The sequence below is a fragment of the Capricornis sumatraensis genome, chromosome 11 (genome assembly GCF_032405125.1).
Source record: "Capricornis sumatraensis isolate serow.1 chromosome 11, serow.2, whole genome shotgun sequence".
NCBI lineage: Eukaryota > Metazoa > Chordata > Mammalia > Artiodactyla > Bovidae > Capricornis > Capricornis sumatraensis.
In genome coordinates, this window is record NC_091079.1 from 53914873 (window position 1) to 53933615 (window position 18743).

General features: G+C 37.8%; 1 protein-coding gene across 9 annotated transcripts in view; it reads right to left on the reverse strand.

Moving 5' to 3' along the window:
* Positions 1-357: 357 nt before the first annotated feature.
* The window catches only part of EYA1 (EYA transcriptional coactivator and phosphatase 1), a 178368-nt gene continuing 159982 nt past the window's right edge, over positions 358-18743 (reverse strand). For 8 of the 9 annotated variants that reach the window (XM_068984171.1, XM_068984170.1, XM_068984167.1 and 5 more), the window contains 6 exons: positions 17125-17183; positions 16868-17028; positions 15609-15723; positions 15377-15498; positions 11130-11230; positions 358-446 (listed from right to left, as the gene is read on the reverse strand). In XM_068984171.1, coding sequence (XP_068840272.1) covers positions 366-446; positions 11130-11230; positions 15377-15498; positions 15609-15723; positions 16868-17028; positions 17125-17183 — 639 coding nt within the window. In that variant the 3' untranslated portion in view covers positions 358-365. The remainder of the gene's footprint in view (positions 447-11129; positions 11231-15376; positions 15499-15608; positions 15724-16867; positions 17029-17124; positions 17184-18743) is intronic. The other variant, XM_068984166.1, reaches the window with a different exon arrangement.

Here is an 18743-nt window from a genome sequence, read left to right on the forward strand (position 1 = left end):
TGGCTGTACTGGAGAAGCTGTGCTATGTCACATTGAAGATGCTAGAAACATAAAGCGTCTGCAGGTCCTTTCTTCACAGGTTCGAACCATGGTTAGTTAATGTGGCCAAGACACACGACACTGTGCTAGAACATTCTCATGGCTTATTTGCAATGGATTCACAGTACTAGGAGTCAACAGCTGTTCTGAAGAAAGGGGTGTGGTGTCCTTCATTTCCCACAGAGGTGGAGGCGAGGACCCACAGCAGCTGGGTGTCAAAATGCTGAAATGTTAATTTGGAGTCTGGCGCCCACTTGGGACTCAGCTTGGTGGATGTGTCCCCCGGTCACAGGGTGGCTGTGCAGCTTCAAAGTGCGAGGTGACTGTTACAGGTACTCCAGCTCCAAGGCATGATGTAGGGCCATGAGGTCCGAGTGGCTGGAGACCCTCCAGAAGGGCATGGCGTGCTGCAGAGGGGCGGACAACGTGGTGAGGATGGAGAGCGCTCCCAGCACCAGCCCTGAAGGGCTGCTTTGTCAGCCCACTCCACTGCCCACCCCCCTTTATTCCGAACTGTGAAAACTGCCCGTTAAGATCTCAACAACACATCTGTTTAAACAAAATCCAAACTTACTCCTCCCCTAAGAATGCCAGAGTGCATTTTAAAATGCAATTCGGGAATCTTTTTTTTTTTAAAAAGGTGATGGGTATTTCTTAAGCAGACCTACACTGCCGCTTGAATGCCTATTCCAAACTTCAAATAAAACCCAGTAGCTGTGAACAAAAATGTGTCAAATATCTCCCTGTCAAAATCTGGATCCACTGGAGCTTTCACGCTGCAAGTTTAAGTGGTTTTCCTTAAGTGGTAGTATTTTACATTTTACAAAATTTGATTTTAGTTCTAAAATCAAAATCTGATTAAAACAACTATTTTTTTCATTTATTTCCATCAGGCATTGTTCACACTGACCTTGAAACAACATTACCATATAAGAAAATTTTAAATGAACATCTAAGGTAGTTTTTTCAGCTTTTTTTTTTTTTGTAGTTGTTTAAAACATCAATCAAAAAATCTTCCTTAAATGATGGAGATATCTTTGCAAAACATCTGAATTAATCAGAGACAAGAAAAACAGCCCCCTTCCCCCTGCCTCGCAAAGTTTCATCATCCATGAAAGATAAAAACATGATTATCAACTTTACGGCTCAAAAACATTATAGTATGTATGTATCAGCAAACTCTTCTTAGATAAGAGGAAGATAATCATCACCTTTTAGAGAATAAAATTCTATTAAGCCCACAGAAAACATTTTTTTTTTTACACAAAAAATAATGTGAAGGTCTGAGTATAATTTGCGATTATAGTTCTAGGGGGTTTTTAAACAATTCAGACTATTAGGAGAATATGGCATGAAAACAAATAGAATTTGGAACTGAGGAGTTTTGGAGGGACTACCTAGATAAGTGACAGCAGAAGCTACTGTTTTCGTATAGATCACATACCTGTTGTTATTCTGGGGATGCAAAATATTGTTACTTATTGATAATGTCTTTGTCTCAAGTGATCTGCTAAAAACATATACCATAGTCCAATGTCACATGTAGGCCTTTCTGGATTCTATACTATTTTAGGGTATCTCTTTTTGTTATCCTTCAATAACAGTTCAGTACCAAGTACTAGAGATCTTTTTTCAAATATGTATGATGTTCCACTGGGCAACTTTAGATCATAAACATATACTGTACTATTTTGCATTCATTCATTAGAGATTTTTGTGTTTGCAAGCATGGCATAGAAGACATCCCTGACCCACCCTTTCATAGTCTGTGGTTGAGCAGCAGACATGAACGGCAATCATGCAAGTTCACCTCAAAGGAGCAGGAGGAGGTGATTCCCGTTGCCTGGGGAACTGTGGGAGACACTTGGTAAGAGGAGAGGCAATAACTGAGCTAGTCATGAAAGGATGGTCATTCAGACGAGCACTGTAATGGCTGCGTGTGTGAAGGGGCAGAGGGTAAAGGACAAGTCCATTGTTTCAATACTAGCTGTGTGAGAGAAAGACATGGCTCTGACATTATTGGCTGTAGGAGTCAAATGGTGCAAGACCTGGTTAGTCCTGTTAAAGAGTTTATTGATAGTTATTATGAACATTTAATATTGAGTAATTATAAGATTGAGTCTAGGGAAGAGAACGGGATTCAAACATGTGTTAACAAATAATTATATTGCAAAATAATATTTTCTCTAAGTAGGCACATACCAATGTGAAGCTTTTATGGATGAACAAGAGCTTCCCAGGCCCAGTAAGTACAAAGTAAATAATTTTTTTCCTGAATCAGTGTTTAGCTTGGAACAAATATTTCTTAAATCAGAGAGTGATGGTGGCAAAAGAGGAAAAGAAAAGCAGGTTCTAGAATGAGGAGACCTGGGTTATACTCTCAACTCTGACTTTAGTAACATGGCTTTGAATCATGACATCTCCTTGGAGCCCTAGTTTGTTTATTTGTAAAGTAATGGTTTAGGGGAAATGACTCAGGGTTGCTCCTAGGTTTAATAAAGTCAATAACTTTTTCATTAAAGTATTACTTGTTCAGCACTATAGCTAGAGCAGATTTATAAAATAATATACATACATAACATATCCTCCCACTGCCAAGAACCAGCAGGCAAGACATATCTGCTGAACATTTTTATTACAATGTAAGGCAGTGTGGGATTAAGAATCAAAATGACCTAGCCAGCACATCAAGTAAGAAAAATAAAAGCATCAGAATTGGAAAGGAAGAAGTAAAACTATTTGCAGATGACATAATTTTATGTATAGAAAATCCTGAAGACACCAACGAAAAACTGTTAGATCTAATCAATGAATTCAACAAAGTGGCGGGATACAATATTAGCCTACAAAAATCGGCCTTTGTATACACTAAGACCAAATTATCCAATAATAAAGTGATTCCATTTACAATAACATCAAAAACAGTAAAAGTGAAGGATTTCTACACTGAAAACTATAAGACACAGATGAAAGAAATTGAAGAAGACACAAATAATAGATGGAAAGGTATGTCAAGTGCATGACTAGAAGAACAGATATTGTTAAAATGTTCATTCTGTGTGTGCATCCTTAGCTGCTCAGTCGTGTCTGACTCTTTGTGACCCCATGACTGTAGCCCACCAGGCTCCTCTGTCCATGGGATTCTCCAGGCAAGAATACTGGAGCAGGCTGCCATGCCCTCCTCCAGGGGATACTCCCAACCCAGGGACAGAGCCCAGGTCTCCCGCATTGCAGGCGGACTCCGTACTCTTCTGAGCCACCATCTACAGATTCAGTGCAATCTCTGTCAACGTTCCAATAGTGATTTTTACAGAAGTAGAAAAAACAATCCTAAAATGTATATGGAGCTAAAAGACCTCAAATTGCTAAACCAATCCTGAGAAAGCACAAAGTGGGAGGCATCACACTTCCTGATTTCAGGCTGTATTATAAAGCTGTGGTAATCAAAACAGTATATAATAAAAACAGATACATAGAAAGTGGAACAGAATCAACAGCCCAGAAACAAAGCCATGTATATATGCTTAACTAATAGAAGGGAGAAAAGAATACTCAGTGGAGAAAAGATGGTCTCTTCAATAAATGTTGCTGGGAATACTGGCTATTCACATATAAAAGAATGAAACAACCTATAAAAGAAGGAAAAAATCTAAAAGGGACTAAAGATGTAAATGTAAGAACCAAGAACCATAAAACTCCTGTAAGAAAACACTGGGGAAAAACTCCTTGGCATCAGCCTTGGTAATGATTTTTTTGGATATGGTACCTAAAGCACAAGCAAACAAAATAAACATGTAGACTATATCAAACTAAAAAGTTTCTGCACAGCAAAAGAAATGATTGACAAAATGAAAAGATAACCTACGGAATGAGGAAAAAAATTTTGTAAACTATATATCTGATAAGGGGTTAATATCATAAAACTCAATAGCAAAACAATCTAATTTAAAAATTGGGCAGAATAGACATTTTTGTAAAGAAAATATACAGACGGCCAACAAGTATGTGAAGCAGTGCTCACCATCACTAATTAGTGAAATACAAATCAAAATCACAATGACATAATCACCTCACACCTGTCAGAACAGCCTTCATCAAAAAGATAAGGGGTAACAAATGCTGATGAGGAGGCAGGGAAAAGGGAACCCTTATGCACTGCTGGTCAGGATGTAAACTGGTATAATCAGTATGGAAATGAGTATGGCGGTTCCTTAAAATATTAAAAACGGAACTACCACATGACTATACAACCCACTTCTGGGTATATACATGCCCGAAGGAAATGAAAATAATATGTTGAACAGATATCTGCATCTTCATAGCAGAACTATTACCATACTCCAGATATGGAAGCAACCTAAGTGTCCATCAACAGATGAATGGATACAGACATTGTGAGATTACACCACATGTATATGCAGCTATTCAGATGGATGAAATGGGACTTAATGGACATGAATTTGAGCAAACTCTGGGAGACAGTGGAAGACAGGGGAGCCTGGTGTGCTACAATCAGTGGGGTGGCAAAGAGGCATACAGGACTTAGAGAATGAACAAAAACAACAACATGGAGATACTCCATCCGGTGACCAGAGCCCTGAAACCGAAACAGTTAACAATAATAGCCTAAACTGATGGGTGTGTGACTAGTTTATCGAGATTAGGCATATATTGAGAAAAATAGGCACCAAGACCTAAATTTTAGGAAGTAGCACATGTTTTAGGGTCATTAGAACCAAAATATTCCCTAATGGGAAGATGATGACATATCCTTTCTGTTCCTCTTGCCTACATGTGCAGTTTTCCAAATTTCCTTCTGCCACCTTTACGGTCTGGTATTTCGTGTTTATCCCTTCTGGTTATACATAAGATCAGTAATATAAAAAGCTGGGCGTGTGAACATTCACATGTAATTTGAATTTTGCTGAATTATTAAAAAATAGTTCAAAACCATAAAAGCACATAGCCTTTGCCCTAGGCATTATACTTCTAGGAATTTATCCCACAAATATATTGATACTTGCCCACGCATGAACCACGTAAGAACTGTCTGTAATAGTAAACACTGGAAACCGCCAAAATGTTGAGCCCCAGGGGACTTGTTAAACTATAGCACATCAATGTAATGAAATTCTGATGTGGTCATTCATAAGCATTAGTGATACAGAGCTCCATGTGCTCCTGATATGAAATAACTAAAGTGAAAAAAAAAAGGTATAAAAAAAGTATATAATTTGTATAAAAAAAAACTTATGTGTGCTTTCCTATGCATATATGTAGAAAATTTGCATATGGAGATACAAATACTTCACAAATTGTAAATAGATTATTCTGAGAATTTATGAAACTTTCGGCACAGCTTTGCTCTATGACTATTTGTATATCTGCATCCCCTCTGGACAAAGTCTGCACTTTAAAGATGAAATACATTTTAAGATCTGGCATATAGTTTGTGCTCATTAAGTTAAATAAGTGTAATGGCTTTAGAATAAAATTCTGTACTCAGTGTTAGTAATCCCTTTGTTTCATTTAAAACTAAAAGCAAAACTTGCATAAAAAATACTGTCTTTTTTTTTTTAAACAAAAGTCCTTATTTTTCTCCTAAATAAACTCAGAATCAAGCATTATGAAGCAGATTCCCAGTTTCATCTTGGTTTTGGGCAAGGTTTGGGATGCACAATGAAAACGGACATTTTTGATGAAGCCGCTGTTATTATGTAGAGTAATGGATGCTTCCCATACCCACTTCCCTCCATGTTATTCACAAGAGATTCATTTTAAGTGGTTCTCTGAAAAGTAAATAAAGTCAGAGTTATAAAACAAGGCCATTTTGCTCCAGAAACCAAAACTGCTGTCAGTGTGCAGAAGACTATTACTTATATTTTGATATTTAAATCATGCTTTAACTATTTTCACTGGAAGAATGTTAGGAAAACAAGAAATTTTATGGTTAAAAAAAAGCATGGCAAATTTTGATAACAAAAGACATACATACATCAAAGGAAGATATTGACAGGTAGGGAGATAGTTTCTCTCAACAGTCTTTCTAGGAACAAAGAGGTGCTTGAAGAAAACTCTTACAAGAGATCTTGTTTAGAATTTGCTTATTTCTTCTAGGGTGAAAAACTGAAAGCATTTCCTCTAAGATCAGAAATAAGAAAAGGATGTCCATTCTTACCATTATGATTCAACATAGTTTTGGAAATCCTAGCCACATCAATCAGAGAAGAAAAAGAAAAGGAATACAAATTGGACCAGAAAACTACTAGAGCTCATCAATGAATTCAGTAAAATTACAGAACACAAAATACACATAAATCTCTTGCATTCCTATATATTAGCAATGAGAAATCAGAAAAAGAAAACCTTAATTCAAAAAGATACACGCATCCCAGTGTTCACTGCAGCAAAATTTACAATAGCCAGGACATGGAAGCAATCTAAATGTCCATCAACAGAGGAATGGATAAAGAAAATGTGGTACACATATACAATGGAATATTAGCCATAAAAAGAATGAAATAATGCTACTTGCAGCAACATGGATGGACCTTACTAAGTGAAGGAAGTCGGACACAGAAAGACAAATACTATATCACTTAAACGTGCAGTCTAAAAGAACAGTACAAATGAACTTATTTACAGAACAAAGTGTTACAGATGTAGAAAGCAAACTTATGGTTACCAGGGGATAAGGCAGGGGGAGAGAGAAATTGGAACTGACACAGACACACTAATATATATATATATAAAGACCTACTGTTGCAAAGAGTTGGACATGACTGAAGTGACTGAGCATGCACATATGGCCCAGGGAACTCTACTCAACACTCAATGACCTACATGGGGATAGAATCTAACAGAGAGTGGATATATGTATAATTGATTTATTTTGACGTACATGTGAAACTAACACAACATTGTAAATCAACTATACTCCAATAAAAAAATTTTTTAAGGATCTTTTTAGAATAATGTTTTTTAAAAAACAAAGGTATCTCTAACCTTTTCTCTTTGAAGGAATGTGCTTTAATGATACAAATTATAGAATTAGATCCAATTACTGATGAAACTCCTGGAATTGTACTGGAAAAGATAGCAACGGTGACAGAGCAGATTTTGAGCATAACACAACAGGTAATTGGCAGAATACTTACTTACTACTTTTCATGCCTGGGCTAAAAAAACAAAACAAAACAAAACACAACACTACATCTAGCAAAAGAACTTTATTTAGGGAGATGAAAAATATCTCCACAGGTAGGAGGCAAGAGTGTTGTACTAGATTTTTAAAAGGACACAGGAAACTAAGACACAAGCAAAATGGTTAAAACTGATTTAGAAGAAAAGAAACATGTTTTGATTTTGCAAATCATTTTAGTACCCACTCTTGCAGCACTTTACTGTTTCACTGTCAGTTTTATTTAGTGATCTGAAATGCTTGTGAACCAAATTACAAACTAGAATTAATGATTTAAAAAATTTTAATCATGAGTATGAAATGGGGAGAACATTTAACACAGTTCTATATACCTCCCAAAAGGAAATAAACATTGCACACTATAACAATTTTTCAAAAGCAATAAAATTATTTTTTGTAAATCAAATCATATTTAAGATATCTAAGTGAAGTTTGTAATTTGAAGGAACTTTGCGCTGAATTTCAAAGATATAATTGGCTTCATATCTTACTTTGGTAGCTTTCAAGCACTGTGATTTTGGCCAAAGTATTCACCTTCCTGTGATATCTGAATCACAGGTGCAATTTTTAGGAATGAATATTTCTGAAAAATCTGTACAATTTACAAACACACATAAAGATCTTACAACTCTAGGTTACAGTTGCATTAGAGTTTCCAAGCTGGTAGGTCTCAAAGTACAGAGTTCCTTTGTAACAGAATACTGCACTGATCACAAACACTTATCCCAAGAAGCTAAAACAAACTTGAAGCTACAACTTCTCATTCACGGTCAAACAATTTAAAAAGGATGTTCTTTGTAAACAGTTGTCTAATTTTTTTTTTTTTTGGTACAGGTGTGTGTGTTTGTCCTCAATAAAAAGAATAATATGTCCAAGGGATAAACATTGGAAACAATTTTAACTGCTCTTCAGAGGGAATAAATACTCTCAGTACTGTTTCTACTTTCAATTCTAACATCAAACCAATAATTCCTTTTCTTTTTCCATGTTGTGTTCACCCACACAAATATCTAAGAAAGAAAATTTCTCAGAAAGGCTTAGGAAGAAACTGGTCTACAGAATCCTTGACTGGAGACCAAAGTTTTGACTTGTGTCTTTTTTTTTCATATTAAGTCATCACTTTTATAAACATTATTCTGTTTACCACAAGCTAGAAAGCCATGTTTTGGCTTCTCTTTAAAATATTTTGCTGAATACCAGATGGAGAAGGACCAGCCTGGAGGGCACATTCACACCTTGGCCCTGGGCCATCCTGGCATGCAATTCTGCTCTTCAATTCTATGATGCTCAGAGGGGCAAAACTATTCCATGTTCCCATCGCCACTAGGAGGTCCTGTCTAGAAATGGCAGGGAATTACTCAGGAAAAAGACTTGAGTCTGGATTTGCACCAAATATTCTCTTTAACTCTCCAGGGTTGAGTTTTGGGCACTTTACTTAGTCTGGGAAAGATTTCTTTTTATGAAGACAGCCCAAAGGGCTAACAGATGTACCTAATGACAATGGCCATTGGTGAAGCTGGAATGCAGAGTGACTGCTTAGATGGCAAATACTGCTTAGAATCAAGTTTTTAAAACGTGTGGGTGGGTTTCCACCAGTGCTGGTCACACTTGGGGAAACTGTAATCCTGGGCATATGGTGTATCTATGAATATAAGAGAAATAATCTATTATTTATAGAATTAGGGTCAGTTTCTATGCTTTTCTATGCTTTCCTGGTGGCTCAGACGGTAAAGAATCAGCCTGCAATGCAGGAGATGCGGGTTCAATCCTTGGGTCAGGAAGATCCCCTGGAGAAGGTCATGGCAACCCACTCCAATATTCTTGCCTGGAGAATTCCACAGAAGAGCCTGGCAGACTACAGTCATGTGGTCACAAAGAGTCAGACATAACTACGCGACTTACACTTTCTATCCTTTTACCGGAATTCAGAGTTACTGAAGGTGAATTTACCATTTTGGGACTCTAAAGAGGCTGGCCGTGTGCCATACTGCATCTATGGTGTGGTGCCATTTCTGGGATATACTGGAATATTCCAGAAGAGCTTGCCTCCTTTATGGAAATATATTGTCATTTCTATGAGTGAGGGTGTGGGCAAGAGATGGAAAAATTATCCTATTGGTTAATCTCAAAATATTTAATGCTCTTCAATTTAAGAAATATTAGAGCATGACTGTGCCAAGATTTAGGGAGTTGTAAAAAAGAAATGAAGACTGAGGGCCAAACAAAAATCAATCAAAATATAAGGTTCCCATCACTCAGGAGCTCATACTTAACTGCTGAGACAGGCACACACACAAATAGTTAATAATAATGGCTGCCACTTGTTGCATACTTCATAGGTATCAGGCTCTGTTTTATATTTTAACAACTTATTTACCAGAGACATATCAATATATCTCTTGTTAGTTGAATGTTATTGACCAGTGTTTCAATATTCACTTACGTAACAAACTGCCACAGTTGCTAGTTTCTGCAAAAGTCCCACAGCCAGTAATGTGTTAACTAAATCTAAGCCTTAAAATAGCCCAACGAGCTAGGTGCTGCTATTGTCCCTATGTATAGATAAAGAAAGAGAAAGGTAAAGTAACCTGTTCAAAGCTGGTAAATGACAGCTGCAATTCAAACGCAGGCTGTCTGGCTCAAGAATCCAAGTTATTTCCCATAGCTTCTCCAATTAAGGACTTCCCTGGTAGTTCAGATGGTATAGAGTCTTCCTGCAATGCTGGAGACTTGGGTTTGATCTCTGGGTCAGGAAGATCCCCTGGAGAAGGGAATGGCTACCCACTCCAGGATTCTTGCCTGGAGAACTCCACAGACAGAGGAGCCTGGTGGGCCTACAGTCCATGGGGTTGCAAAGAGTCAGACATGACTGAGTGACTAATATTTTCACTTTTTTCGCTTTCTCCAATTATAGAATAAGTGGTGCTACTGAGTTCTTAAAAACAAGAGAAACAGAAAAGGTGGTATATAAACTGGATTTTGAAAAATGAGGAAGACAGTGACATTCGGGCCCTGGGGAAAGGAGCAACAGCAGCGGGGGTGGTCCTGGGCATGGCCAAAGGAAGGTAAGCAGACCAGTATGCCTACAGTGTAAGCTGCAAGAGTGGAGGAGACTGAAAGGTAGGTTGTTACTAGGTTGTGTAGACCCTGAAAGCCTGGCTAAGGAATGCGGTTCCTCCTCCTTCCCCCTTTTAAAAATGCGATAAAGGACATTCATGAGAAAGCTTTTGCTAAAGGAAATGACAGAATTATACTTGCAGGGATGCAGAAAAATAGAAAGAAATATGATGGATAAACTGGGTAAAGAGACCTAATTAATAGTTGGGTCTGCTTCCTTCCTCCTTTCTGCGCATCCCCAAAGGGGTAATTCACTGACGTTGTGATCAAAAGAAGGTGCTATACTCTAGGGAAGAAAAGTTTTGCATCCTAGCTCTGATCAGCTGGTAGAATCTTTCTGAACTGATGTTTAGAAGGTTCTCAGAATTGATGTTTAGAAGGTTCATAGGCTGCATCCAGGCTTAGGTAACAAAGGTTTAATCACCTGGTGATGTCTGCCATGGGTGCAGAGAGGGGCATGCTGGCGTTAGCAGGCACGTATGCTGTCTCTATTCCAGGTGACAGATCCAGAGCTAAGCCTCCTTTTCTGTTCCCCAAGTCCACATTCTGTGAAGATGAACCATCCATGACCCCTGAGCTTGTGAATATCACTCTTCAAAAAGATTATTTCAATAATGATTTAATTCTACTCTGCCCTAGATCAGTGCTTACAGTTCTGGATGCATTCACAATCTGTTTCAGAGAAATGGAATGTGTTTAAATGATCCAGCTCAGAATTTTGAGGACTAAGAAAAATTAAAGGGCACAAGAAACGCCAATGAGGAACACTCACCTTTTTTGCCCCTTGTTCCTCTTCCACTCCATCTCCTATGACAACATACACCACTTTTCTTCCAAACCTCTGAATTATTCTCTCAAAACAGCTTTCCTTTCCTAATGAACAAAAGTAAATGATAAAAAAATGTAAACTTTGGGCAAGTCAGCACTCTAGGACTTAAACTTTTTATATAGAATGCTGTTTTTATGCTTCTGATCCAACTCTATCATACTTGTGTGAACTAGGAAAAGCATGCTTTTACATGCCATTTGGGGAGTATGCAGAACAGCATAATACAGCAAAAACTGTAAATGAATTACCCATGTGGTATCCTGTCCCTGGGAAATTGACAGTTTTAGTACTTTTTCCTCTAAGACTCATTTATTAAAAAGTAGGATCTGGTCATTTACCATATAAATTTGGTAGAGAAAGTATTGTTTTGTAGTACTTTGACCCTCTGAGCTGAGACTAAACAAAATCATGCCATTCTGCCAATATATTTTAACTTGATTAAAAAAAAATTTCACGATCTGTCAAACACTGAATCTAATATCTGATTGAAAGGCTATTGAGAAGGATGAACAAAACTGAAGGACTGGTTTTGTTATGGCAAGAGAAATCAAACACCGGACTTAGTTTTACCCTTCATTTTCAGGTTGGAATACTTCTTTGAATGAAAGACACTTCCAAGGCCAAATGTGTTGACTGGAAATATTCTTGGAAAACTGTTTCTGAAATGAATGTCATGTAATTTGGGGCCTTACCAGAGCATGCTTGTCTGACCCATGCTACAATACCTACAAGAGCATGCTTGCCTGACCCAGGCATCTAATGTTCAGTAAAGCAATTTCCTAGAGGAAAAGCGGGATAAAGGTAACAGAATGCCTTTATCTGTCTATTATCTTTCCCATGTCAAGGCTTGGTTTGGGCTCCAGTGGCAGCTACGCTGTCAGCACATCCCTGTGGTTAATGCAGTCATTGTTGCTTTGTAGAACAGGAACTAGGGTTCCAAGTCCAGGGCTGCCAATAAGGTCATTTTAATGGACAATGGGACAGTTTATAGTTTTCAGATGTGAATGCTGAGCGGGACCTGTACCTCTTTCAAATAAGGATCAGATATACACACGAACAAATTGCTTGTTTGCTTAAACAAATGTCTGCTTTATATTTGTATTTTGCACTAAAATCTCTAGTTTGCATCTGACAGAATGAAATGGAGCCAGCCTTATTCAAAGATGTCATTTCAATGCTTCTGTAGTTGCTCACTAACCTGTGAAATATTAAATCACTTTGAGAAACAAATACAAAGGCTGGTTTTCACTGCAAAAAAATATACAACCGAACACTTGGATGTCATGAAACTTTGTTTTCCCCCTTAGAGCAAAATGTTTGCATATTTTTGTAAAGTTTCCTCTTCACAGGAAAAGGAAGGTAAACTCAATGTGACTTTAAAATAAAGCTGTGATGGACAAATTCTCACCCAAATACTATCTTCCTAATAAGGTTCATTGTGAATACACAATAAGAATTAATAAACTGAAGCTCACATTTAGAGGTTAATTTGAGGTCTTACATGGAATTTTGATTTTGATGAATCCATTTTGTCTGAAAGAACATCACAGCTCTCTGCTGAATGACAGACCAGTCCCTTTCCTTCTCTGATTTTGCCATTCTGCCTTCAGGAAAAAATCCCTGGTTTTTCTACACTGATCCCCATATGACATATCTTGTTTGATGGCAAGATTAGCAGTAATTAACAGGAGTTTCAATCTCTATTTTTATTCCAAAAAAAAAAAAAATCACAGGAACGTAATTCTACCACTGGTTTTGAGATCATTTCTACCACTGTACAGTATTTAAATTGAATTTTTATTCTATATTGAAAAAAATTCCAATATTGCAAACAATATGTTCATTAAAAATACTTTCTTGATTGTTATTATAATTTCCTATTATCCTCACGTTTTCAGATTATTTGAGATTAAACTTCAACTTGCAGAACATGTAATATACTATTATTCCTTTCCTTCTAGGAAGTTAAGTACTATATCCCTTGTATATTATATGCTTATTTGGAATATGTTCTTTCTTTCATGTGCCAATAAAACCTTATCTTGGATCCCTGTTCACAAAATATGATTTCTCTTAATTGATACAGATAAAGACCTGAGTTAATGAAAATTGATTACTAATTTATGTGAGAACATGTAAAAATTCTGGGTATATCAGGCTACTAGGAATTCTTTGTTTTATAAGGGTCTTCTAGTTTTCTGTTCTTGGCCTTTCTCAGGAGGCAGCAGTCATTCTCAAACTCCAACTATTTCCAACTTTATAGGGTTATTTGAATATCCTACAGGTTCTTCAAACTCACATAAGTAGGATCAAACTCTTATTTTTGTCATCAAACCTGATTTCCCCATCAGCTAATAGTGTCAATACTGATCCAGTTGCCTAAAAGAAACCTCTATTGTCAGCCTTCTTCTGAATAAACAACCATATATTCATCCATTTCATTCAACATTGAGTACCTACTATGTGCTAGGCCCTATGGCTACAATGATGAATGATACAGACAGACTCAGTTATCAAGGAGACTATGAACAAATAACTAAACAAGTAATTTTTTAGTGATAGTTTAGTAAATTCTTTGAAGAGAAGAACAAATCAGATAGTCTGTTTTGCCTCTTTTTGTTTAGCCAGAAACAACCTTCTTCCCACTTACCAGGACACTCATCCTCTGTCCCTAGGACTCAATTATGTAACATTCACCTCATCATAGCAACATATGCTGCTGCTGCTGCTAAGTCACTTCAGTCGTGTCCGACTCTCTGCGACCCCAGAGATGTCAGCCCACCAGGCTCCCCCATCCCTGGGATTCTCCAGGCAAGAACACTGGAGTGGGTTGCCATTTCCTTCTCCAGTGCATGAAAGTGAAAAGTGAAAGTGAAGTCGCTCAGTCATGTCCGACCCTCAGCGACCCCATGGACTGCAGCCTTCCAGGCTCCTCCTTCAATGGGATTTTTCAGGCAGGAGTACTGCAGTGGGGTGCCATTGCCTTCTCTGATAGCAACATATACGGGCACTTAAAACCCAAATCTACCTTGCCAGCTACCCATGAATACTGCATATTAATCACCCAGAAAAGCTCACAAGTCCCTTAGCAGGGAATACATTTTAATTTCTCTGTTGCTTTGTTCTCACTAGCCATCTGCGTTTATAAACTACCTATATATAAACTCTTATATACTCTTGTATACCCAGCTCAAATGTCATACCTTCCCTTTAACTTTCACTGACACTTGACCTTCTGTCTCCTTCTGAGTGGGACTGAATGCTCCCCCAATGAAGGGCACACTTGGGCACTTACTGGTAGGATTCCTCAGCATGTGGAATGGTCTGCTGGACCTTAGACTCGGAGATCTACTCTAACTCTCAACTTTACTAGCTATTAACTTAAACTGACTTACTTACATCTCTGAGATTTAGCTTCCTCAGCTGTAAAATGAAAAGGTTGCAAAGATGGACTTTAAATATGTAAAATGTTTAGTACAATTCTGGGCACCTAGTAAATACTTGATAAGTGTTCATTTATATACCATTGAATACTCTGTCATACTATAGTTATTTTGTTGTCTGTTTCCTCTGTTAGAGGAAATTCCCTAAGAACAAGAGTCATGTCTTCTTTTAACTCCTACTTTTGTTTTGTCTTGGTTGATATTTTAAGTAAATTTCACACTAATCTTTTCTAACTACATTTTCTTTCTGTAAGAATCTAATTTTTTGATCCCCATAACAAAAATGAGAACTTAAATCATTTACACATGTTAAATTAAAGCAAAAAAAAAAAGAAAAATAGTTCCAGTAATAATAATATATTGGAGTTGCCTAATTAAAGCTATTAGTTATTTCTGCTTTTATATTTCTATATAACTACTTGTTTTAGCTTATAAAATAATTTTTGTTGATGCTGCCTAAGAGAATAAAAATAATAATCTAAAAATGATGCTAAGTTGACTGTAGTAAAATGCATAAGTTTTAATGTCAGCCAGTGAAGTAAAATTTTCTGAGTTTAGCTACATGAATTATGCTTTATATTTATCTTGATATCTAAAGGCAATTTTGACAATAAAATTGGTTTAAACATTATTCTAGTTTTCTGACATTTAGAATCCTGTAAATAAAATACTATTTGTTGCCTTTCATTTTTACTAGCCTGAAAGCAAAAGGTTGACTGTTATATAAATGATTAAAAAGTAGCTTACCTATTTTAGTTGCACTGTAAATATTTTCTATTGGAAATACAATTCCTAAACCATATAGCAAGACTTTCGCCAATGCTGGGATAAGCTGAGTAGTTGTTACTAAAATATTCACACAGTTCGTTCTATGAGAACAGAAAGAAAAAAAAGACAGTTGAAAAATAAGTCTCCAAAATGAACAAGCAAAGCCTGTCTTCAGGCAGAGGCCCTACAAAGTGACTTGGGGACAACTTACCGGGAGTGAATGAGCGTGAGGGCTTTTAGAGCCAGTGTCAACCAGGAGTCTGTCAGGGCTTCAATTTCAGCCCTCAGCTGCAACCAGGCTTCCCTCTTGGCTGGACCAAGCAGACCTGTGGATTTAAAAGCAAAGGAACTACTTCCTTATCAACGAGTCTCGCCAACTTTATAAACAATAAACATTTAAAACTACTCTAATACCTCCCTCAAGCTTTACGTGTACTAAGCAATTTTTCACATACCATTCAACAAATATTTAGTACTGTAGGAGACATCTATTGTTTCTGCATTCCCGGCATCCCTTTTTCTAGTTATCGAAGTCCTCTCTTCTATTGAGGGAGCCTACTCACCCCTATTTCTCCAACTGCATAATTTGCAAAGAGACACAACACTATCCTCTGGCTCCCACAATAGGCATATGACCTTGTCTTGGCCACTGAAAGTACCTGGAACTTTTTTGTTGAATCTATTGGGAAAGATGTTTCTCCACCCCATGGAGGTGCTGGACTGGTTGAATAGAAGCCTGGGTCTACTGGTGGTCACTTTGGCCACCTTTCGGGAGGGACTGACCCCAGAGGAAATCACAGGCCAAGGATTACTGATTGCATCACCAGAGCATCTGAATTTAGCCATGCTAGAAACCAACAATCACCCTTAAACTTTTCATTGTGTGTTAGTTGCTCAGTCGTGTCTGACTCTCTGCAACCCCATGGACTGTGTAGCAGCCCACCAGGCTCCTCTGTCCATAGAACTCTCCAGGCAAGAATACTGGAGTGGGTTGCCATTCCCGTCTCCAGGGGATGTTCCCAATCCAGGGATTGAACCCAAGTCTCTTGCATTGCAGGTAGATTATCATCTGAGCCACCAGGGAAGTCAATATATTCCTTTTCATACCAAAGTCCTTTTGAAACACAATCAAAAGATGAACTAATACAAGCATCTACCTGATAGAAGGATGCTTTATGATTCATCTTAAGTCCTTTAGGCAAGAGGTCAAGAAACTTACTCCAGTAAGTTTACTAACTCACACAACTGCTAAGAAAGGGAGCCAGGACTAGATTAGCCTGGCCAGGGCAGCTGGCTCTAAATCTATTACTTCCCTCATTCAATTACAGTAGAATAATCACTGGTTAGATGAAACTACTCTCAGCAAAAGCTGTTCTACCCCTAAAAATGTGATGTAAATGTATGACGCTCTGAGTATTTTATTGAGACTGTCTTAACCAGCCCAGCAAGCTACTGGTGATAGTCACTTGCCTCCAACATTATTTTTGTAGGTATTGTAGATCTCTTTCACTCGTCTGTAGCGGAAGGCCAACTTTCTCATCCAGTCTACACCGCCCCGGACACCGGTTGCCAAACATAAATTAGCACTGGTTGCTGCAGCAGGAAAGCCATCTGTTCCAAAGTTATATGTGCTATTTAGATGCAAGAAAAGCCCAAAGTTAACCAAAGAGAAAGTTCATCTTAGTGAGCTGAGCAATTAAACCATAACTTCCCGATCACGGGCTCACCTTAGGTCTTGTCCGTTGTCATCGGAAGAGACATCGTCTATATGAACTTGGTCACATTCCTAAAACACAATTAAAATTGATACATGTTAATTTTCAAAAAGGATCTACATTTTTTTGGGAAAAACCGTACACAACTATTTAAAAACAACCACCTCCAAACACTGAAATTGGTAGTGTTTGCCAACCACGTCAATCAGTAGGTGGCAGTCTCGTTAAATTGACATTTTTACCTACTTTGGGTCCTTTCTCAATGTAAGAAAGGAGCAATGTCAATAAGGACTACTGTTACTCAGGTTCAGAAAACACATTTTTGTGTTTAGAAAGGAAAGTGATTGAAAACAATTAGCATATGTGTTCCATAAACCTCAGGTACCTGAAGACATCACACTGCTCTGAGCTGATTCAGTCAATGCCGAAGTGTAACTGAAACCAGACATTTCGGTAAATCTAACATGCTAGAAAAATTAAACCTGATGCTAACTGCCAATGAAATTATGACCTTTGATTGCTGTTGAGCCACACACCAACACAGCCTGAGGCCAGCGTGGAGCCCAGACCAGAAAATCTGTTACTAGTTTGCTATTGATTTGAGAGATGTGAGTTTTATTTTGCTCACGCGTGCACATGTGTGTGTGTGTGTGTGTGTGTGTAGGAAAAAAGCATGGGAGACTTCCCAATATAAAAAAATTAACCATGAGGCGTTTTTCTTTTACTGTTTTCAAAACTTAACTTTTTTTTTTAAACTGTTTTTCTGTTATTACATATTCATTTTAAATAGTGGATTTATGAGTTGATTATAAAATAATATGATTGGAACAGACCTGATTTTAAAATCCCACACCATGCATAAACTGTTTAGAATAGGGGGTGTAATTGTGGGTTAAAGCCCAGTTGGACGGGTTCACACTGATACACCTGTTCACATGTAAGCACTCCTACATCTTACTGCTGTGCCCCAGCCTCCAGCATCTTTGTGGGAAGAGCAACACTCAATAAACATTTGCTGAACAAATGAAGGCAAACTATAATTTGGAGACAGACATGGTCTCTAGTCCAGAAACAAGTAATACGCACTTGGCATGTTTTAATATTTTAGCCATGATTCTTCTCTTGGCAGTCAGCCTCCAAATACCACAGTGGCCTTTCTGACACTTTTATTTCCATTAAGTTTTAGTGAAAAAAATCTTATAAGAAATCTGCAGGCGTGCATCTTGTATTTTAAAAGGTTCTTTGGACTAAAGCTCTTGTCATCCTTCCCATAGAGTTCACCTCATCAAATCTATCCTATCCCTCTCGTGCTTGACATTCAATGTGTAACAAAGATGCCCGAGATAAAGCACCCTAGGAACAGAAGGAGGATTTTTATGTTGCCGGTTCCTTCTGCACAAATTCTTTCTCTCCATGGATTTGTGAGGAAGGGAGCAGGAGATAGAAGTAGAAAGAAACTCAAACCAGCTGTTGCTTAACAGAATTAAAATCCTGACCCCAACCTCTTCCTTCTAAAGCATCTATTTTCCAGGCAACCCTCTCCCAGCAAGCCACAAGTTCCAAGGAGGAAAAGGCTTTGACCTTGTAACCCTTCCCTGCTCTCCTGAGGTCCATAACCCCAGATAAGAAAA